Source organism: Pyrenophora tritici-repentis, chromosome 6 (assembly GCF_003171515.1).
Source record: "Pyrenophora tritici-repentis strain M4 chromosome 6, whole genome shotgun sequence".
NCBI classification, from domain to species: domain Eukaryota; kingdom Fungi; phylum Ascomycota; class Dothideomycetes; order Pleosporales; family Pleosporaceae; genus Pyrenophora; species Pyrenophora tritici-repentis.
The window spans coordinates 1,963,996-1,985,686 of record NC_089395.1 but is presented as its reverse complement, the minus strand read 5'-3'; the positions used below and the strand labels follow the sequence as shown (position 1 = coordinate 1,985,686).

General features: G+C 49.3%; 9 protein-coding genes across 9 annotated transcripts; 4 read left to right on the top strand and 5 right to left on the bottom strand.

Annotated features, from left to right (window-relative positions):
* Positions 1 to 97: 97 nt before the first annotated feature.
* PtrM4_119800 (uncharacterized protein) lies at positions 98 to 914 on the top strand (the record flags this gene model as incomplete). The annotated part of the gene is made up of 3 exons (XM_066108385.1): positions 98 to 225; positions 305 to 591; positions 640 to 914. The coding sequence occupies 3 exons, from the start codon at positions 98 to 100 to the stop codon at positions 912 to 914; spliced, it is 690 nt and encodes a 229-aa protein (XP_065961570.1).
* Positions 915 to 3,060: 2,146 nt separating this feature from the next.
* Positions 3,061 to 3,285, bottom strand: PtrM4_119790 (uncharacterized protein; the record flags this gene model as incomplete). The annotated part of the gene is made up of 1 exon (XM_001935284.2): positions 3,061 to 3,285. The coding sequence occupies one exon, from the start codon at positions 3,283 to 3,285 to the stop codon at positions 3,061 to 3,063; it is 225 nt and encodes a 74-aa protein (XP_001935319.1).
* Positions 3,286 to 4,009: 724 nt separating this feature from the next.
* PtrM4_119780 (uncharacterized protein) lies at positions 4,010 to 6,378 on the top strand (the record flags this gene model as incomplete). Its single annotated transcript, XM_066108384.1, has 2 exons — positions 4,010 to 4,124; positions 4,172 to 6,378. The coding sequence occupies 2 exons, from the start codon at positions 4,010 to 4,012 to the stop codon at positions 6,376 to 6,378; spliced, it is 2,322 nt and encodes a 773-aa protein (XP_065961569.1).
* A 571-nt stretch (positions 6,379 to 6,949) lies between these two features.
* Positions 6,950 to 8,808, bottom strand: PtrM4_119770 (DUF3435 domain containing protein; the record flags this gene model as incomplete). Its single annotated transcript, XM_066108383.1, has 3 exons — positions 6,950 to 8,004; positions 8,065 to 8,423; positions 8,483 to 8,808. 3 exons carry the CDS (start codon positions 8,806 to 8,808, stop codon positions 6,950 to 6,952), a joined length of 1,740 nt encoding a protein of 579 aa, XP_065961568.1.
* A 15-nt stretch (positions 8,809 to 8,823) lies between these two features.
* PtrM4_119760 (uncharacterized protein) lies at positions 8,824 to 9,742 on the bottom strand (the record flags this gene model as incomplete). Its single annotated transcript, XM_066108382.1, has 2 exons — positions 8,824 to 9,100; positions 9,162 to 9,742. The coding sequence occupies 2 exons, from the start codon at positions 9,740 to 9,742 to the stop codon at positions 8,824 to 8,826; spliced, it is 858 nt and encodes a 285-aa protein (XP_065961567.1).
* A 1,205-nt stretch (positions 9,743 to 10,947) lies between these two features.
* On the top strand, positions 10,948 to 15,499 carry PtrM4_119750 (UBN2 multi-domain protein; the record flags this gene model as incomplete). The annotated part of the gene is made up of 4 exons (XM_066108381.1): positions 10,948 to 11,285; positions 11,355 to 14,690; positions 14,729 to 14,992; positions 15,037 to 15,499. The coding sequence occupies 4 exons, from the start codon at positions 10,948 to 10,950 to the stop codon at positions 15,497 to 15,499; spliced, it is 4,401 nt and encodes a 1,466-aa protein (XP_065961566.1).
* A 1,330-nt stretch (positions 15,500 to 16,829) lies between these two features.
* On the top strand, positions 16,830 to 17,675 carry PtrM4_119740 (uncharacterized protein; the record flags this gene model as incomplete). Its single annotated transcript, XM_066108380.1, has 4 exons — positions 16,830 to 16,953; positions 17,047 to 17,060; positions 17,124 to 17,344; positions 17,393 to 17,675. 4 exons carry the CDS (start codon positions 16,830 to 16,832, stop codon positions 17,673 to 17,675), a joined length of 642 nt encoding a protein of 213 aa, XP_065961565.1.
* Positions 17,676 to 17,751: 76 nt separating this feature from the next.
* Positions 17,752 to 18,347, bottom strand: PtrM4_119730 (uncharacterized protein; the record flags this gene model as incomplete). Its single annotated transcript, XM_001935277.2, has 2 exons — positions 17,752 to 17,893; positions 17,956 to 18,347. The coding sequence occupies 2 exons, from the start codon at positions 18,345 to 18,347 to the stop codon at positions 17,752 to 17,754; spliced, it is 534 nt and encodes a 177-aa protein (XP_001935312.1).
* A 1,584-nt stretch (positions 18,348 to 19,931) lies between these two features.
* Positions 19,932 to 21,434, bottom strand: PtrM4_119720 (uncharacterized protein; the record flags this gene model as incomplete). Its single annotated transcript, XM_001935276.1, has 1 exon — positions 19,932 to 21,434. One exon carries the CDS (start codon positions 21,432 to 21,434, stop codon positions 19,932 to 19,934), a length of 1,503 nt encoding a protein of 500 aa, XP_001935311.1.
* Between the last annotated feature and the right edge of the window lie 257 nt (positions 21,435 to 21,691).

Sequence of the window (21,691 nt, the reverse complement as noted above, 5' to 3'; positions counted from 1 at the left end):
GCGCACACAAATTCCCTCCAACACTTTTGTTTTGCTATTCCCCCTGCTCCATCCCGCTTCACCAAGGCCCTGCTTCATTTTGACTGCGTATCGCACAATGGATGCGCGAGAGTATCTACAACAAGTCCAGTCATTGTGTAACTCTTTCGATCCTGAGGCTCTTCTAAGAGCAAACGACGCTCCTATTGACAATGCTCTTGAAGCTCTCAAGAAGATGCGCCTTGAGTTGGAGATCATCGAGCTTTTGAAGCCAGCCCTGAATGCAATGCTACCAGATTTCACGAGCTTCGAACCACATACACAGTATCCTAACCAGGCTCAAGAGCTTCCTGCCCTACGTTTTCGAGACTCGGGATGACCCCAAAACCCAGGCTCTTCGGAAGCTGGATTGCACATCCATCAAGATCTGCGGCTTGTATCTCACCCAAAAGGCACTTAGAGACCTCAAGCCCGAGCAGCTTGACTTGCTTATACAGCGGACTGAGACGGCATCTCGGAATTTGCTGCATATTATCTCTGCAAATGACGATATTGACAAAGTGGTTCGACTTTGTAATGTTGAAGGCGAAGACTATGAACAATTTATGACCGGTAGGTGTACATTCAGTGACAGCTGTCCACGTGTATTGACAACGTCAGACCACAAAAAGGTTCGACGACTTGGTAAAGGGTCCGTCGAGTTGGCTGCACAATATTCCTTGGCCGGGCGACCATGTTGGTGCTTCACCGGGGTGTCGCAGAAAGCTATCCACTCCTCATTTGCCATGCCCTCTGCTAGAGCTGTTCGAGACATCACGACATTCTTACCGGTTGACGAGAGTTTCGACTGTATCATCAGAATGACGGTTGGGTTCGACACAGCTTCTGAGAATACTTTTCGGTCACCAAGTGCCTCAACCTATCACGGCAGGTAAGGAATGAAAAATCAAGGACAGAACCACAACTTACTAGTTAGCAGAACCCTTTGCACTCGAACGTGCAGTCAGGGGTCAGATCGGAGCAGTATTTGGCAGCATCGTGTTGGGTGGCATCATCGCCAGTCATGCATGGACAAAGGAGATACAGGACGGATTGGAGATCGAGACATCATGTGTGAAGGTACATGTATATCCAGGGTCCTGTCTTATGGTCACTTTGTGCGTTGGATGGATGGAATGTCTCCAGATTGTCCAAATGTTGTACAGGTAATCAAAACGCTTCATTCACACATAGCCCATCCACCTTTCGCAAGAACACGTATGCCCGCTGGGAGCGTTATCTGCCCACTGCCATGCGTATTCCACACTGTTGTGCCTTTCTCATCTTGGAATCGTATGTCCTCGCAAGATTTGCAATATAAGGTCCGCGTGTGATTCTTCTGTTCAAATAGATGTACCGCGCGCTTGTGCTCGTCCCCGAACTGGGCTGTGGTAGAGTCCTGCCAGCTATCTCTCTGCAACGATTAGTTGTGGTAAACACAAGTGCAGGAGTAACAACTCACCAAATCTGTTTCCGTGGTTGACATAACTTCAAATCCAGGCCCCAGAGCTTCAGGTCTGGAGCAGGCCAGTTCGTGCGACGGAAACGGACTGGAGTTTTGGCGCCAAAGGAGAGGCCAACGGGCCGTCAGAAGCCGGCGTAGTAGAATCTGGGTGTGCAACGGAATGAAGATGAAGACTCGTTGAGCTAGAGAGCCGATTTAGACATTACGGGAGCGAAAAGGTTGATGAATGTAGCAAGTTTAGACAGCGGGAGAATCAAAGTATAGTTCAGATGAAGTGGGGTTGGCGGGCATCAAAGCCTAGTTTACCGCGACTGGCCGTCGGTAAGTTGGGCACTGACAGTGGGGTGAGCTGGAGCCCAAGTTCAAAGGGTGCAACGCACCCGGATCCGCTGCCCGTAGTATTTTCATGCCAGCAACCCTTCAGAGTGGCCGATCTGCATGTTGTTCCAACTAAGTTGGCCATGGAGGATGATGCACTTTGCGAACCACACGCCGCGGCCACAACGTCAACTTTCCAGAGAAATCTAAGTAGTACATTTTGATCGCATGCCTTTGTTTGCTACTCCACCACAGAATCTTAAGATAATAGCTATTGCTGGTGTCTTAATAACCTCATCTTCTGGTGGATGGTTTTGGTATTCGCCGCGCACCGCACCGCGCGCGCATCAACTGAATCAGCACATCAAGTGCACAGGCACAATATAATCCCCTGGAACGATGGCCCGTGCAAACGACTAGTGCCAAGCGCGAGAACGCCGACGTTATCCCGCGCCCGTCCCTGTGGTCAGCGCGTTGGTGGCGCGTTTGCCTCCTTACCTTCGATGTACCTTTTCACAATGCACTTTCGATTTTGGTAACTCATGTTTCATTCGGCGTATCTGGTCGAAAGTCTGCCGACGGAACGATGGCTTTCTGCTCAGCTGCGAAAAATGGCTGTTCCATCTTGATCAGAAATACTCGCTCCATACCGATAGAGGATGGATTGAGCAGCGTTCGCAATTCATTCAATTCTCTATGTAAAGACCATGGGATACCGGCTTCTTTGTCCGCTTTAGGTTGGATTGGAATTAAAGGTAAATCGACTTGAGTATGTTCATGTGCGCTTCTAAAACCTCTTAGATATTCAAAAAAAATCACTTGCTCTCATATCATCTCGCAAGGTGCAGATCTCGAAGAATCTAGGATAAAACCCAGCTGAAGCCCAATCAAGAAGACACAACGAACCGTTCCTCAGTTTAAGAATGTTACGGGAAGCGATATCAAGATGACACAAATTGTAGGGTTGATCCTCGATATTCAATTTTTCATGACGTTGTAACTGTCGTGTGCTAAAATAGTTTTCAACATCATTAGCGCTCGTTGGCGAGATCCAATTTCCCTCTATCCACAGAAGTCCGCGTGCGAGACCTCCGCCAAGTGGGCCAGGTTGATCATTCTGAATTTGCGAGAAATGAGCTAATTAGTGCTTTGGCAATGCGGTCACATGCTATAGGATCTTCCGTAAAGTTTAGAAGTTTTCCATCGATGTATTCCATTATAATGTATCTAATGTCCTTGTATGAGACGAACCGGTGTACTCAGGGAACGCGGATAATTGTCTGGTCAATCAAATCGTACGCTCGGATCTGACTCGTCGCCTCTTCTTGCGTTAATCCATAACCGTATTTGATGACTACGTCGCTTGAGATTCTGATGACCGAATGTCCGCCGTGGAGTTCATAGAGTACATCGCGGTCAAGATTGGAGCGAGCGCAATAGCTGGCGAGCTCTTGGTCGGTAGCTGTGTCGTGTTGAAGGTACATTTTGGATTTCTAGAGATTGCGGAGTATCTGGGTTTTGGTCAGTCGCTTCCTTGGAAGGTTCTATGGTGAGAGGTATTTTACCATCAGATCTGCGCGTGGAAGCGATACTGAAGGCGCAATAAAGGGACGTTGAGAAGGTCGATCGGAAGCCTTCCACTTTCGCTTATTACAGCATTCGACAGAAAAGGTGTGAAAGAGGTGAAGTGACGTTTCTTTCTGCCTTGAGACGCCAAGAATAACTGGAGCGCTTGGCTAAAGCGATGAGGCGAAGATCTGACGATACAAAGCCAAATCACATAGCAGAACGGATATAAGATTATACTTGAGAGTGTCACATATCGCCAACAGTCACAGTAAACACAACACAGTTTTGATAGGCTAGCTAGTCAGCCCAACGCCCTCCGACGAGTTCTGAGCAACGTCGGCTGAAGTTTGGAGGACGAAAGAGCTTGCGACGGCGAAGGCGGGGTAAATAGACGCTGACTGCAGCATTATCACGCGATCACGTGGGCCGGACACACGTTGTCCATCGCCGACGTTTTGCCGAGCCAGCCTCCTTGGCCTGCGCGCTGGTCGCGTACTTCGCCGCTTGTATCCTCGTCCTCGCCGTAGCCTCTCACAATGCACTTTCTGCCTCGGACACTCATAGTCTCTACGTACGAAAGTCTGCGCATGCAAGCTCGTTCGCACAACCGAACTACGACTCCTTGAGCGACTGCAAACAATGGCAGCCCCGTCTCGGTTGGAAATACTCAACTCTAAACCCATAGGAGAGGGATTGAGCAGCGTCCGCAATTCGTTTAATACCCTAAGTAGGGACTTGAACGTATCCGACAAAAGTAATACCCACACCTCCTCTGTTGTTCTCACGTCTAAGCCATACTAGAACTGAAAGACCTAGCCGTCCATCTCATCACAGCATTGCAAGGTCTACCAGTTGCCCGATCACTCCCGTCCGTCGCAGGCCGAGGGACTCTTCGCAGTGATCTATTGCGACTTGAACTCTCGACGGAAGCTGACAACTTTGACATTGAACGCATTAAACCACTTCTTCGAGCAGTCCTCGAAAACGAACCTGATGAAGTCGTCTGGAACAGAGTCTACGACGCCGTCACCGAATCGACGCCTCCACCCTGCCCTACCTCGTCCTTCCAACAAACGCCCCTGTCCATCAACACAGGCAGCTTCGCGAACTCGACCGAGCACCGCAAACACGTAGATGATGTGCTGAAGGAGGAGCTGGGATACCTGTACGTTGGCATACCCGGTTTCTTCAAGGCGTTTTTCGAAGACGTGCCAGGGCTAAGACCGGCGGCAGAGGCCGTGTTCAAGAAGTGCAAGGAGGGGGAAAGCCCGCTCTATCAGGTGGAGAGCGGCTGGCAGGGCTGGCCTGAAGGGGCAAAGGAAAAGGACGTTCTGAGCTGGTTCGCGCCGCTTATAGACCAGCTTCTGGACTTTGCGGAAGAGCATATGCCGGGATCCCATGGTCGACGGCGACCGTTGGCACAGCCCCATCGACCCTTGCAAGGCTCCGCTGCCGATCGCAAGCTGGATATTGGCTTTGTGGACGATCCGAACGCCGGCGTGGACTCGAAGTGCCGCTGGTCACAGATCCTCATACCTGGAGAGCTCAAGAGCAACCCGCTGGCCGACAAAGCGTCCAAGGCGTGGCTTGACCTCGGCCGATACGCGAGGGAGGTGCTCGCTGCTCAAGACAGCCGCCGCTTCGTTCTTGGCTTCACTCTCTGTGGACCCTTTATGCGGCTGTGGGAGTTTGACCGACTTGGAGGCATCGCCTCCGAGCAATTCGACGTCAATGAAGATGGACTGCAGTTTGTGTCTGCAATGCTTGGGTTTCTTTGGATGAACGAGGAGCAGCTGGGGTTCGACCCGACGATCATTACAGTTGGAGACAAGCGGTACATTGAGATCGAGCGGAACAATGGCAAAGAGCGCCTCGTCATTGACAGGGTCATAAAGAGGGTGCCTTGCGTCGCTGGTCGAGCAACAACCTGCTGGAAAGTTTATCAAGAAGAAGATCCTGGCACGCCGCTCGTTGTCAAGGATTCATGGCAGTATCCGGAGCGCGAAGAGGAAGGCGAACTGCTACGCGCGGCGACTGAGAAGGGGGTGGTGAACGTTGCAAGGTACTTCCACCACGAGACGGTTCGTGTAGGTGGTCAAGATGACGACATCCGCGCAAACGTACGGAAAGGCCTGGACGTAACGAAGGCGACGAACTACAAGCCAGAGAAAGCGATGCTGCCACCGAGCACGACCGGACGCCGGACCTCGCGAAGGGATGGAAGCAACAACCTCATCGGGCGAAAACGATCCTCGAGTTGTACAGACGCACCTTTGCCGCCTAGCAAGCGCACTTGCTCGAGCTCTCCAGTGAAACGTGCTGTCTCGAATCGGGTACACCGCCGTGTCATCGTCAGCGACTACGGGAAGGCTATCTACAAAGCAAGCTCCCAGATCAGTCTGCTGGCTGCATTCGAACAATGCATCGAAGGGTATGAGTCGTTGCATACACGAGCAGGCATGCTTCAACGCGACATATCGCTAAACAATCTCATGGTGAACGAGGATAACGATAACCCCTCCTGGCCCGCGTTTTTGATCGATCTCGATCTTGCCATCAAAGAACAGCGCGAAAAGTCTTCAGGCGCTTGGGGTAAGACTGGTACCAGAGCATTCATGGCAATCGGGGTACTTTTAGACGACGAACAACACTCCTACATGCACGATCTTGAATCCTTTTTCTGGGTGCTATTCTGGATATGCATTCATTATGACGGTCCGCAGGAAGCGAGGATTGTTCCACGGTTCGATAAATGGAACTACCTCGATTCAGAAGAGTTAGCTGGCGCAAAAAAAGGCGTTGTGGATGATGAACGAGACTTTCTCAAAACAGCCCAGACCAACTTTACGCCATATTACCAGCCATTACTTCCATATGTCAATAAGCTTCGGAGGAAAGTATTTCCTAATGGTGAGAGATGGAGGTCTCCCAACCCACAGCTGTACCTTGATATGAAGCAGATCCTCCAGGTGGCTCAAAATGAGCTCAAGGAAACAGGATGTGCCTAGCACCAGAAACCAATCGAGGCATAATCATAGGCTTCACAATGGCTACAGATTGTATGTGCAGGTTTTCAAACCATTGGAAAGTGGGCTGTGAACGACAACCTTCGCACGGTTACCCTCAGCTCGTGGTACGATGGCCCATCTGTTTAGACAACGTTTGGGAAGCTAACGCAGCCGCGTCCGGGTACCTCCATCGCATACACCACGTTGCGCACCGCCGAGCTAGCCGATATCAAGCCATCGCTGTAGAGAGATAATCGACAGCGTTATGCCCCTTGTCTTATTGATTGCCAGTCTGTCGCACATTTCATGAATGAAAGACGATGATGAGGCTGATGCGCTTATCGGCACTTGGAGCCGTGGCTTTTAGCGCAGCTGGCTGACTTGCTGCACGAGCTTAAGACGTCGCGGTAACTTCAGACATAGACATTGCAAGCAAAACTACGGTGAAGAAGGGGCAAAATCTAAGCGCATATTTCATCGAAGAAGCAAAAAGGAACCGTTGCCATGTATATTCAGCCGTAATAATTTGCTTTCGTTGCACTGTGTACCAGCGAAGGGGAGTTTGGGCGCATCAGTGAGACACTCCGTGAACGTCAAGCGCATGCCTCTTGAAATGCATCATGTCAACCAGCATGACGGAACAACTAGGGTGGCGGCATTGAAACCCTGACTGAAGTTCAGGGAGTCGGAAATGGGTCTCCACGTGCTTCTTCAGGACATCTTTTCGTGGAACATGGCGCATCCTCCGTTCATACGAGAACTCTTCATTCCCTATACAGATAAGGCATACCGGATGAGGGAGCACTCTTGGGTATAGCTGCCGAAACTGAGCCTGCAAGATGTTTCCGCGCGGAGGTACGTCAAGCTCTTCTTCCGCAATTTCGCCATCCTGATTTAGCAGGCTGTTCTCAACACTATCGGTGCCCTTCTTTCGTTTGTTTGACAAATATGAGCCGTTGGCTTCGCGGGTTACCAAACCCACATTTTTTCGCTTGAATGCCTTTGGTTGCCGCGTTTCTTGTTTGTGGCACAATCTAGCCAAGGTTCGCACAAATCTTACCCGGGTTTTGTCGTCCTGAATTGGCTTGAAGAGCATGCCGGCGATGGTGGCTCGCTCCCGAAGTTCAAACTCAACGGCTGGTAGCGTTAGGACTTCGGCTGCGGCCTTCCCACTGAGTTGCCTGGCTATCTCGATTGTATCGATCGATTCATGGAACTCGTTGTAGGCCGCATCTAACCGTTCTCTGTACAATCTCTGGTATGTACTGCTAATCTTTCGCTTCGAGTCCTCGTATTTCTTGTAAAGATCCGTCCCTTGACCCTTCGAGAGTGGATGGAAGCCTTGGTCATGGAGCTGTTCTTTGTATGTTTCTCGCTCCTCTCGAAGGACCGCGAGTGCAGGATCGTTCCGTAAGGCCTCCTGTTGCGCGTCATCCAGCTCCGTGGGTGCACGTCGATCCCGTGATAAGCCTATGCGTGCAACAGATTGGATGAGGAGGTCTTCTGAAGGGCTTCCAAAGTAGATAGACTGAAAGTCGCGGGCAATATGCGTTGGCGTGTAGTACTTTTCGTATGTGCTCCCGAGATGACCCATAGTCTGATTCCGTTCTACTGGGTCAAGCGCGCCTGGTGGATCCTATAAGCTTAGGCGAAACAAAAGCAACACGCGCTCTAAGGCAGACTTACTGTTGATATTCCTCCTAGAAGCCCAACGGAGCTGGTACAGCTCTAATGATTTCTCAAAGCCCGCAACACGCCCTAAGCGTACAAAGATATCGCGGTATTTCGCATACGGAAACGCTTGCTCTGGTAGTATACGAACACCTTCGCTAGTGTTCCTAACATCGCATAGAAAGGGTTGGTTTAGCAATTCCTTTTTCCATTTGACGCGGAGTACGTCACGGCCCGCAGGTATATTGAGGTCAAATATATCCTGAACACTAGTAAAGTTGTCCCTTAATGCTCCTTGACTGACGCTAATGCTCAGGATATACGAAACTATGCAGAAGGCGAGGGTCCCTTCTAGACGGAAAGTGAACTTCTTCCTACAACACAGTACGAATCAGCAAGACTTCTTAACTCCCACATCTACTATTCAACTTACGGCTTCCTATCCTTTTCCTTATTCTTGATGTTCTCGAGATTGACATTCGCCACAATAATACTCCGGCTAGGATCTACAGTGCTGCGAACCTTCAGAAGTTCGATATTCCTGAACGAGAGTGACTTGTTGCTGCCCTTAGCGCTTGCGCTTTCGACAATGGCTCCTGGTCTCGTGGCTGTAGCAGCGCTAAGGAGGAGAAGAAGCGAAATTTGAACTCGGATATAGCCATGGAGGGGTTTGGTGTCGTCGACCCAGAGTGCGTGGAGGATAGCGTAGAGATCCTGGACGTACATGGCATGCTTTTCCTTCTCGGATTTGTCAAGCATTAGGGTTAGAATCTACTACCGCCGTGTTAGTGCGCCGTCATGCAAGGGAGAAAAGTGTCCATCAGAATATACATTACAAACATCGGTGAGGACATCAGCGTCCATCGTGTGGCGTGTGAGATCCATATAGCACATGCTGATTCTTTTCCAATAGCTCCGCATTGAGCTCTCCTTCTTGACCCAGGAATGCTTCTTCCGCCAGCGGAGGTACGCTTTAAATGCCTCTGGGTCGCATGCGCGTAGTTGTTCTTCTGGGGACCTCTTGGTCTTTTTCATAATCTTGAAACAGTACCTAATGTGCGTTAGTCAAGAGTCTGCAAAGATAAGGTGTATGCAGATGAGATAGACCTTACCTCTCCCAGAAGTCGCCTTCCCTCTTCCATAGTTTCACCGTATGAGGGGTATGGTTTGGCTTTGCAGGCCCCTCCGCCCTTAATTGAGCAATGTCCTTCAGTATCTCTTCAGCTTCAGAGTCCAGATCCGCGTCTGACTCTTGTTCCAAGATCAGGCCAGCATCTTCGCTCGTACTTGGCTCGATATCCGTATCCGCCTCAGTATCGGGGTCCGAGTACGTGTCGGAGAACGAGTTGGTGTCCGACTGCCCTTCCCAGCACGAGACGGCAGCTGGAGATGGGTTGGATCGACGCAATGAGTAGCGATTTCGCATCAGAGCGGCGTTCTTGACGGCAGTAGAGGTGGCTAGCTCTCTTCGAATGCTTCGCTTCGTGGAGGACGGCATTGTCGTAGGAGGCGAGCGACTGGAGGAAGTTCGAGAGAAGAAGTAGGAGAGGCGATGGCGGAAGGGATAGTGAGCATGCCATACAATAAGTAGGCGCCGGCCCATGGGCAAGCTGTAGGCGCAGTGCCATTCTTGGGTTTCACGGAGGCGCTGACGGTACTTGCAGCCTTCCTCGTCCCACCAGCAGGGCAGCATGATGAGGACAACAATGCGGCGAAGTGAAGCCCCACTTAGCGTGGTAAGTGAGCATGGGTTTGGTTAAAGCGGCGATGTGAGAGAGGCTAAGCGAGGTGGAAACGCCTCCAAAAGCAGCGGCCAAAGACCTCCCAAAACGGATGCATTTCCACCGCCACATAGATATAGTTAGATATTGCACAAAAGTGATGGATGTTGATGATTGTGTGTATTGTGTGTCTATCGTGTGTCCGCGCTTGTGGCCCTCTTGAGGGGCGCACTGACCCTCTCTACGCTGATTGGTTGCTGCCAACGTCGAGTAACCCTGCTATCTGACAAGTAGTAGTAGTAGTAGTAGTAGTAGTAGTAGTAGATTTTTGTAATGCGGTATTTATAGTAGTTGTTGAGAATATCTAGATTTAGTCCAAGGTAGAAGGTGCTTGAGAGTCACATGATATGCTGGTGTGGTAGACACTGCCCGGTGGGCAGTAGCACCCACAATAACAGCCTGAGTTGTTGACACTCTATAAGATAGACAATACAATACGTTGCAGCCACCCCGCCTTGTCCCTCCTCCCACTCGGTTATCCATAGTAGTCATACTACTAGAGGGACCTTGTTCTAATAGTAGTTGTTAAGAATATGTTAGGTTCAGTCCAGGTCGGCGAGGTGAGGTTCGTGGAGTAAGCCCGAGCAGAAGGACCGACGCGGAATGATGATCTGTCATGTACGTCCTAAGATCATCATAACAACAAGTAGATAGAACAATAGCTCTTAGTGAAGTTCAATCCAATACAGGGTTACCTTTCGGACCTCTACTCGGTCGCCTATGGTAGTCATACCACCAGAGGAGACCTTGTTCTAACAGGTTATGAGCCCGGTTGCCTAACCCAACGTTATTGTTTTCAAACACCTACCCGAGTCACGAAGGACTCAGATTCAAGAAGGAATCAAAACATCCACCCAAGTCACGAAGGACTTAGATTCAAGAAGGAATCAGAAAAGAAAAGAAGTCGTGTACAACGCGGTTAACACGCAATCACACTTAAATACACCGTCTCTACACCGAGAACCGATAACGACTGCACCGCCCGCAGAATATCACCCGGATCGCCCGCATCGCCCGCATCGCCTGTATCGCCCGCATCGCCCGCATCACCTACACTCTTAGCATCATACCACGTACCTTGCTCGCATAATAGTCTCACCAACTCAAAACACACAAGATGGCTGTAGAGAAGGAAGAATGGAAGATTCCCCAACTTACAGCTGAAAACCACGATACTTGGTTCCGCCGAAACAAGGTCAAGCTTAAGGGGAAGAAAGTCTTCTATGTCTGCGAGAAAAACCTGGTACAGCACTGCCAAATAGCAATAGCCGGTGAACTAACGGAGGCTATGGAAGAGTTGGAAATTGCTGAAGCAGACAAGCATACTAAGATCCGCGTTAACATTGAAAAAAGAGACAAGTACCTAGAAGATGAAGCCACTGCAATCGATCTCTTGTTTCGGTCGCTTACTGAAGATGACCAAGCCCTTATTGACGAATACGACACTGCCTTCCAGTTCTAGGCCTACCTACAAAAGAAGTACACCCAAACTGACGCCACAACCGCCAACATTTACATGACCAGAATTCAAACGTTCACATTCAATCCTGGGAACACAATTGTTGGATCATGGGAAAAGCTAAAGGAATACCGACGCAAACTCGTAGCAGCAGACGCTGACACCAACGGAGCTTACAAGGACTCTGCACTACTACTCGTTCTTATTAGATCACTCCCGAAAGAATTTAAGACTACGATTGACACCTTAAACGCCCAACTTAACCTTACGGTTGAACAGAAACTTAAGTTTCTGGAAGAGAAGGAGGTTCGAGACCAGCAAGACGCCGACGAAAAAGCTCTCCCAGCATTCCGGAAGACGGAGAAGTATGTTCCGCCTTACAAGCGCCGAAATCACAAGAGCTCACCACTATCGTCTGACTCCGAATCTGGTACTAAGTTTATGGTCCAATGCTTCCTTTGTGACGGAGCCCATGGCGTACGAGACTGTCCAAGACGTGAGAGAGCTCGAAAGCTCCTTAAGGAATACGACGCTAAGAAATCATCTAAGCCGCCTATTAAGACACTCAAGCAAAGGAATTCTCACAAAAAGACTGGCAAAGCATATGGAGCCGAAGAAGTCAATTCAGAGTCAGATGAATTATCCGAGACCTCAGACTCTGAACCCGAGGAAATTGAGACATGCCGTCTCTCAAAAGACATTGTCGGTAAGGCCTCTCCATCTACTTGGGCTGCCGACACTGGCGCCTCCTCCCACATGTCTGACCAACCCTCATTGTTTAGACGAATGATCAAGATCAAGCGAAGACTAGTTCGGGTTGGAGGGGGAGAATTATATGCAGACTGGAAAGGAGAAGCTCAAGTGGTGTGTAAAGACGGATCGTCGACATGGTTGTCAGAAGTACTGCTTGTACCTAACCTTGGAGTCAATTTGTTATCAGGGAGAAGAATTTGCGCAGCAGGCCTAAAGGGTCGTTTCAATTCACACGTACTATGCTTCAAACTAGGAAAGGAGATCATTATTAAAGCAACTATGGACGACGGCCTCTACGTAGTGTCACACATTGCCGATGGATACCACGAGACAGCATTCCTAGGCACGGAACCCCATACACCAGTTAAGAGCGAGCTTAAGGTTAATGAAAAGGAGAGATACCTGCTGTATCACAGACGTTTCGCACACCTAGGACCTACAAAGATTGCCAAACTCCACGAAGTTACAACTCTCCAGAAGAAGATTCAAGTTCCAGAGAAGATTGAAATCTGCGAAGTGTGTTCCCTGACAAAGATGAAGAACAGCATCCCTAAGCAGCTAAGAGAGCACAAGGCCACGAAGCTAGCCTTAGTACAGTTTGACATTGCTGGACCCTTTCCAACATCTCTACGAGGAAACAGGTGGTTCCTCCAAATTATTGATAGCTACACGCGGAAAAACTGGGTTATCCCGCTGAAGAAAAAGGGAGACGCACAACGGGAACTCCGAATCTGGAAGACCTTTGTAGAACATCAAACTGGCGAGAAAGTCAAAGCTGCTGGAACCGACAATGCACCCGAACTTCTACAGCAAGCTGAGGAATGGAGAGTTACACAAGGCGTGGAAATTCAGCCTACAACAATTGCTTCCTCACACCAGAATGGACCAGCCGAGCGAAACATCCAAACTGCTGAAGCTGATATGAGAGCAATGTTGAAAGACGCTGGTTTACCAATTGAGTTTTGGGATGAAGCTGTCGAAGCAGACGCATACCTACGCAACCGTACAAACACAGGACCTATGATCAATGGAAAGCAAGTCAGTCCTGAAGAGGCATTCACAGGAACGAAACCATCCATTGACCACATCCGTGTATGGGGGAGCAAATGCTATTCGTACATCAACCCTAAAACGATTCCAGCAGACCAACGACATGACAAGCTCGTGGACCGTGGCAGAATTGGAGTATTTATGGGATATTCTGAGACAACAAATAAGCAGTTCAAGTTCTATTCGCCAGAGCTTGGATACACCTCAAGGACAAGCCGATTGTCAGTGGACGAATACACCCCTGGAGGGAAAGTTGAACTACGACTGCGAAACATACCAGCTGGACCACAAGGAACGCAGAATACGATGCCAGACCGAAAACCAAGAGGAAGACCTAGGAAGGATCTAGAATTATCTCCTGCCGAACGAATGGAACCAACTCCTACCGAACGAATGGAACCATCTCCTGCAGAACCAATGGAACCATCTCCTACCGAACCAATGGAACCATCTCCTGCAGAACCAATAGAACCAGTTTCCGAGAACCTAATGGAACCATCTTCGGCAGAGCTAACTCATGAACCAGTGAAGCGTCACAGAGGAAGACCAAGGAGGCTAACTACTATTCCTCCTACTGCACCATCTGATGAGCGGGTTCCTAATCTTGTGAACGAAGAGGGGCCCGAAGAACCGTGTACCCAGTCTGTACGAGAAAAGGAGATTCCACGATACTTCACTAGACAAGCCAAACGGAAGAGGTCTAACGAAGAGATTGTTGAGGACGAGAGATTTAGCAAGATCGTTAAAGCTATGCTAGCCCAAGTTGGCCTTACAGAAGAGCAAACACGACTATCTGAGAAGGCTTTCGCAGCAACCGAGATCGCAGGAATCCAGATCCCCCAGACACACGAGCAAGCTATCAACGACCCAAAGTATGGAAAGCAATGGAAAGCAGCAATACTTGAAGAGATAATCGCGTTAATAGAGAATCGAACCTGGGAGGAAGTTCCAAAGCCAAAAGACGCGAACATGGTTGATTCAAAGTGGGTTTTTACAGTCAAAACGAATCTCGACGGGACTGTTGAGAGGTTTAAGGCACGCCTTGTGGCAAGAGGTTTTACGCAAGCACACGGAACAGACTACAACGAGACTTTTGCCCCGACAGTCCGCATGGACACCTTACGTCTGTTTATGGCCACTGTCGCAGCGGAAAACCTGGAATGTTTCCACTTTGACATTAAGAATGCATTCACAGAGTCGCACTTGAAGGAAGAGATCTTTCTTAAGCAACCCCAAGGAGTAGAAGTCAAAAAAGGATACGTCCTTAGAGTTCTCCGCAGCTTATACGGACTCAAACAGGCTGCTCGCGACTGGAACTTGTTGATAAAGAAAGAACTTCTGGCATGGGGATTCGTACAAAGCCTCGCAGACCCGTGCATGTTTATCCACAAAGAAAAACAACTCCGTATCCTCGTCTACGTTGATGACATTGCTGCTGCTGCAAAAGATCGAGCTCAAATTGATTGGTTCTACGAGAAGCTTTCTGGAAGATTCAACACCAAGAACCTGGGGAGATTCATAAGATCCTTGGAGTACGAGTTACGCGAGACAGAAAGCGCCGCACAATCTACCTCGATCAAGAGCAGTACCTACACGCAGTACTTGACAAGTTTGGAATGTCTAGCAAACAACACAGAGACAAGAAGATTCCATCTGCAGATTACACTTCATTTAGGCCAGCCACTGACAACGACACCCGAATCGACATCACTGAATACCAGCAAGTGATAGGGAGCCTTATGTTTGCTATGGTTCTTACACGTCCAGACATTGCATTCACCCTCGGAAAGCTAAGCCAATACATGAGCGATCCAGCAGAACACCATGGCCATGCGTTGAAGAACCTGCTACGATATCTAAGGTCGACAGTGACATTGAAGCTACGCTACGGACCAGGGGAGTACACTCGCAATTTGTCATCTACTCTGATGCTGACTGGGCAAGCGACATGGTAGACCGAAAGAGCGTTTCAGGGAGCACTGCAATGTTCTACGGAGGTCCAATATCATGGTCTAGCAAGAAGCAACGGTCTGTTGCAACGTCAAGCTGCGAATCTGAATACATCGCACTATCAACATGCTGCAAGCAAGGCCAGTGGATTGCTCAAATGTTTAGAGATCTTGGGTTCCCAAAGTACATTGGAAAAGACACCAACAAGGTCCAGATGCTAGGAGACAACCAGGGTGCCATTGCACTTACAAAGAACCCTCACCTTCACGAAAGATCAAAGCACATCGACGTCTGTTATCATTTTATCCGAGACCTAGCAGAACAAGGCAAACTCGATGTGGCCTACGTTCCAACTGCAGACATGGTGGCTGATGGAATGACAAAGCCATTGCAGCGAGTCGCATTCGAGAGATTCAAGAACCAATTAGGAGTTGTCCTTGGACCGGACCTGCCCTGAGGGGGAGTGTTAAGAATATGTTAGGTTCAGTCCAGGTCGGCGAGGTGAGGTTCGTGGAGTAAGCCCGAGCAGAAGGACCGACGCGGAATGATGATCTGTCATGTACGTCCTAAGATCATCATAACAACAAGTAGATAGAACAATAGCTCTTAGTGAAGTTCAATCCAATACAGGGTTACCTTTCGGACCTCTACTCGGTCGCCTATGGTAGTCATACCACCAGAGGAGACCTTGTTCTAACAGTAGTAGTATAAAAAAGTAGTTAAAATATTATTTTAACACCTTATAGTTATAGCAAGATTTTATAACTATATTATATCTAATTCCATGTTTATTAGGTTGTTTTAAGATATGTGTAGTATGAAAGAACCTTATTGTCAAAAAGTACGTAACTAGTTGTAGGAGCTTACAAATGAGATACTATCTCTCTATACACCTAATTATGTAGGGATTTGTCGACGACTCTCCTCTCTCAGACCTGTTGGACCTGGCGTGGGAAGAGCTTCGTGGGTGCTGGTGGTCAGTGAATACCAATCGCGGTTATCATTTGTTTCTTAGGTTGCTTACTACCAAGTGGCGGTAAACCTTTTGTGTTGGAGTTTGCTGATCACGGTCATTTTCTGGTCCTAGCATTGCTTACTACCAAGTTGCGGTAAAATTTTCGTGTTGGGGTTCGCTGATCACGGTCGCTACTCGGCTCTCTCGTTGCTTACTCCCGATTTGCGGCAGGTAACTCGGGTTGGTTGGCCGAGTTGGTATCACTTACTATGCTGGTGGCTTGAGAGGAAAAAAACTCGGGCAAGCTCTCATCAAGATCATGTAATTCATGGATTATGCTGGTGTCATATATGGTGCAATGGGCCCTCATAAGAGAGTGGTTTCATCTAGGTTCCTACGGAAAGCTCCTGAACACCGAGCCGACCAAAGATGTTATCATTCAACAGACCAAATGCCTCGATTCATGCACTGTGAACATGTAAGACCTAATGTTGGTGATTTTCGATCGATGTACAGCTTACGGTGGTTGTGAGGCCGAATTTTACGCTGGATGTTACCGTAGACTCGTGGTTACATCCAAAGTGATTATCTTTCCATGTAAATCTCTTTCTTTAGGCTTGTTGATGACGACAGCTAGTCTCCTTCTTAGCAAGAAGCGGCGACTCAGTGGTGCTGGGACTGGATACTGTTACGTTTGCACATTCACTGCACTGTGTATAAAGGACCCACGACTTGCCTTCGAGGTGAGGTACTCTTCCATTGCCATTTCATTTCTACTACCACTGGCAGATCAACAACGAATCCATCTCTTTGCCGTCTCAAGCACCCTACTATGAGGTCCACTGCTATCTGGACGAGTATTGTCTCGCTGATATCCATGCTTGTGCCCGTTTGGGCAGACGACTGGGACCAATGCATATGCATAAATGGTGGAGGGAGAGCGTGGTGTGTTACCGGTAATGCCTGCTGAAACATGAAGAACAATTTTAGGTATATTGGTACGTACAACAGTCATACTTCGATATAGGAACTCAGCTGACGATGTGTAGCAAACGACAGATGGGTAAATCTCCCTCTTTCCTTTCCACTTGGTAGCACGCTTTTCTGACTACCTTGGAACCATTAGTGTACATCCACTCAGTACGCAATTGATGGTAAAGAATTCCATGACAGTTGCACTTCAAACCCCGGAGCACAGGGCTCCTGCTGCAGGAGGACCGGTGGCGACCATTCCGATGGTTGCCCTGAGGACCTGAAGAACTGGCCAAAGCGATCCCTCGAAGCCGAAGCCGAAGCCGGCCTTCCAGGGATTGCAGCGGACGTGCAAGGACGGTCTCTTCACAAACGGTATACGGCTCAACAAATCCGACTCGGGCAAAGCTAATAACTATACAGGGCCTTCCGAGATCTCCCTTTGTCTTGTATAAACCGGTTCGGCACCACCTACCAACTAGGAGCAGCCAGGTTTACTCTCACGATGGGTACGGAGTTCCTTACCTTCGCACTAGATTCATTTGTGAGGAACACCGGTGACAGCGCCAACATCCTGATAACGATTTTCGACGACTTGGGACGAGTGTTTTATGAACGAACTGTCAAATTTGCACTTTCTGGTGTATTTAATGTCCCAATACCCACCGGTCAGAAAGGCCCGGGGGTTAGATTCGAATTGAAGTAGTTGCAACTATTGTAGAGTAACAACGCATAATTAAGATAAGTAACAAGCGTTGGATTACAAGAATATCAGGATATTTCTAAAACCAAGTTGGGGGACGGTTGACCAGAGTGGTATCGTTGGTCGAAGAGACCTCGGATGGAGTAATGGTGAAGTTGAGTGGAGGCGCGACGGCCGAGTTGTACGTGACTTTGTGGGTAGCGGTATAGTTGTAGCCAAGTCTGAAAATTTCACCAAGTCAGTCCACGATCTTGTTAACGATTTGAGGGGTGGGGTAGCTTACTTTCCGTTGGAAGGAGGTTCCAGGACACTGACTTGGAAGGTGCGAGGGAAAGTGCTGGTATCGTTTTGTGGTCTCAGCGAGAACCTGGCTGCAACTTGAAGTCCGGATCCCTCAATCGTCTTGCATAGCTCGAAGGTCGAAGGGACAGTGAATCCGCTGTCGTATCCCTGCTCGTATCCGTTGCAAAGCGCTTTCACGCCAGCAACTTCGCCGTTAGGGCTATCGAAGTCCGGTACGGTGACGTTGAAATAGTAAGAGCAGCCGTGACGGCCGCAACCAGACTCCATGTTCTCAACCTCCCAGTCCCAACACTCGGGGACTGCGGCCCGGCGGTAGACAGGGCCAGCGATTGCGGAAGCCGCCAAAAGAGCGAGCGCGGAGAAGTGAACCATTGTTAGATGTGTTGTTGTTTGTTGGTCAAAGGTCAAGAAGTCTGAATAGGTTGGGTGGTGTGTGGAGAGGAAGTGGCGGTGACAGCAGCTGGGGAGGATGAGTACCTCATATAATCTATCTTCGTGCCAAGCACATGTGATAATGATAAGCTCTAGAAGACATTGTCGTCCGGTCGACAGATCAAAAATAGTAACGCGAGCGGAAAAGTCAGGATTTCACGTCACGTTGCGCCGAGATTTCCGAGATCGCCAACCGATTCAACGCTTTGCGGCAAGCACACGAACGTGGAGCCAACACGAATACGGAGCACTTGCCACACTCCAACTACAGCGGACCGAATGACGGCTATATTTGAGTAAGTTTCATGCAGAGTGAGTAGCCCGGTTGAGCCGGTGCAAATATGAGGGATGGGGAGGAGAACGGACGTTAGCTGTCTTCGTTCCCAATGTCTTTCAATCGCCACCAGCCTAGGAAGACATGGTTCCGGGGCTTCAGGATTCAGTGGCCGAGTGGCGGTCAGGGGGAAATGACGTCTGTCGCACGGTCATATCTGCTTTGCTCGACTGTTGCGATCGCCAGCTTACCAGCTAGCTCGTGAAATGACCACTCGATTGTGATACGAGCAGAAGGCGTTCAAAATGATGAAGGGCAGATGTCGCGGTTCCTGAGATTGCAGCATGGATCAATCTTGTATCCCCCACAGGTGTCATTACTCAAAAGCTAAAAATGGAAGCAAAAAAGAATGAGGGCGAAGTCATCTGTGGGGTGCACATGTTGCAAACGTGTGCGTGCAATGAGATTCGCATCGCTCCGATGAACCGGCACGGACGATGCAGGAATAGTTAGCGTAGGGACCGTGCCGAAGCCTCCCGACACGGGGGATACGATAAAAACTTAGCACGGTGTGATGCACTGGCAAGGGAGAAAGTCGACGTAGATTCCATGTAGCAACAATGTCAAGTTTTCCATGGTAACTTACCTCCGTGCCAGGCTCGGCGCCGAGGAGACAGCAGGGGCGAAGGCGACGCGGAATCGGAATCGGAACGAGCCCCACCACAAACTTGGTTGGCATCTTCAGGTGCACGTGGGTGACAGGATATACTTCACAGTATGGGTAAGCACCTAGTAGACGCGCCTGGTGCATACGGTGACCGTCGTACACCAGTATCTCAACTACCTCATGTCATCCGGGCGAGTGCAAAGTCATGAGGGACCACACCCATTACCTGACCTGATGCAGTGCAGACATTGAGAATCCCAGATCAGGTACGCAGCTGTTGCAAGGACCACCTGGCAAATCCATGGTCTAGCCGCATTCAGAACAAAGCCAAGTTCACTGACAAGCGTGAACGCTCGGGTGCAGTCATACTTGGCCGCCTCGATAGCTGTGGCTTGACAGCGACAGTGTGGTTAAACCTTGCTGAAACTTGAATGATCAGGCTTGCCTGGCAGATACAGTGATCAATTAATCCTTTATATGTATATGTAGTATGTCAAGTATATCACTTGACCCAGGTGGCCCTCAGGGTACAAGACATTCACATGCGCGGGTAGGTATCATCATTGAAGCATTATTGATTAATCTATTCCAAGTCGGCAAAAGCAGTGACCAACCACTGTACTGCCCTACTAGCAATTTGGGGTTCTTTGGCGAATGTTACGCTTGAGATGAACGCTGCGTTGGAGCTTCTCGATACAGTCACGAAGCCACGATAATCAAATAAGGCCATGTGAGAGCAGTTGTATTGCTGGCCAAGAATCAGCATTTCGTCGCGAAGTGGCGCCGCCGTACGCACAATGCCCTCGTTGTTATTGTCGTAAGTCAGGTCCGCTCTAATCATCCCCCAGTCCTGCTCTACGATCGTTCCAGCAGGCGCAAGTTGTAGGATTGCGACGTATAGCTTAGATCGATTCTGGTCGCGGACATACCAGGTGAGTGCGTCGGGGATGATATCATAGCTGTGTTTGAGCTCATAGCCCATCCATGATTTCGCGACCGCACCCAACAGGTCCAGCAGGGGTTCTCTAGCTGCAATGCGCACACCAAGCGATGTCGTGAGAATATCGTCTTCGATTTCCGGCAGAGGGAGATCGTCGATTTCCATGATGTCGCCATTCTCTCTAGCATATGCTCTGAAGACACATTCACCAATGTTGATGTGGCCGCTCATCAGTTTAGCACCATCGAAATCGAAATGCCCATCGGGTTTCTTTCGTGGAACACCAAGCCCCAACCCTGCCAGTCTCGAATTTTCCAGTGTATATCCTTTGAGTGGTTCCAGCATCTTAACACCCATCCCATCCATCGCCTCGGCCAAGCAGAGCAAAAGTTGCGAGCGAAATATATCTGGTCCATGGGAATACATCAATGGACGACCATCGGGCGTCATAGGGCCCTTTCCAATGCCTGGTTGTGGATTGCAAGTAGCCCAGATGAAACGTTTGCCGTCATAGAAGCCAACGCGTTTACAACCGTGTTCGTTCTGTACCTCGAGGGCCAGATCTTGAAGTTTCTCAGTACGTATGACATTGGCTGGTAAACCATCGACGGGTATGTCATCTTCGTCCTTCATTTCAATCTCAAGTCTGCCGTCGGGTGGTGTAAGAAAGAGAATAGCGAAGGGTTGGATGACGTCGTCTATCTTGACAGCCCAAGCCAGACTATGCCGGATGCCAGCATAGTCAGTAAAGAAGCGAATGCGATTGCCGTAATAGCGTTTGATAATCTGCTTGGGTAGACCTATGAGACTTTCCGTGACGGTAGCGAGATCTGGAGGGGTATCGAGATCTGGATGGCAAGCGCTTTCGTTGTCCGAGCCTAATGACAATTTCGCCATTGACTCTTCATTGATTTCGCCAATCTCTGCATCACCACCGGCTTCTGATGGCGATTTGGACCTGTCTTCTGATGGTGGTTCGGGGTTGTCGCTAGTCTCCGTCTCAGCGACAGTGTCTGATACCGATTTAGACTTGTCGCTAGTCTCTGTATTGATGGCATCTTCTGATAACGATGTGGGCTTATCACCAGCCTTTGTTGAAGCTGAACATTCATCAGCCATGTCGTTGGAGGGCACGGTGCTAGACATGTCGAAAACTGCTGTGAAACGATGGTAGTGATGGATGTTTGTCACAATGTGTGTCCAAGCAAGTGATGGTAGGACTGAAGTGAAGTAGACACAGCTTGGTTGATGTGCTTAAGAGATGTGTCCCTGGTGCAGGCAGTGTCACCCAGCTGGAAGGTGGAGTGATGCTGCCAAGCAATGTAACCTGGAAGCAGCACCTGCTAACAACATCAGGGGTTACCGAGCGCGACTGTTTCCGGTCTTTTGACTCTGTGATTGGG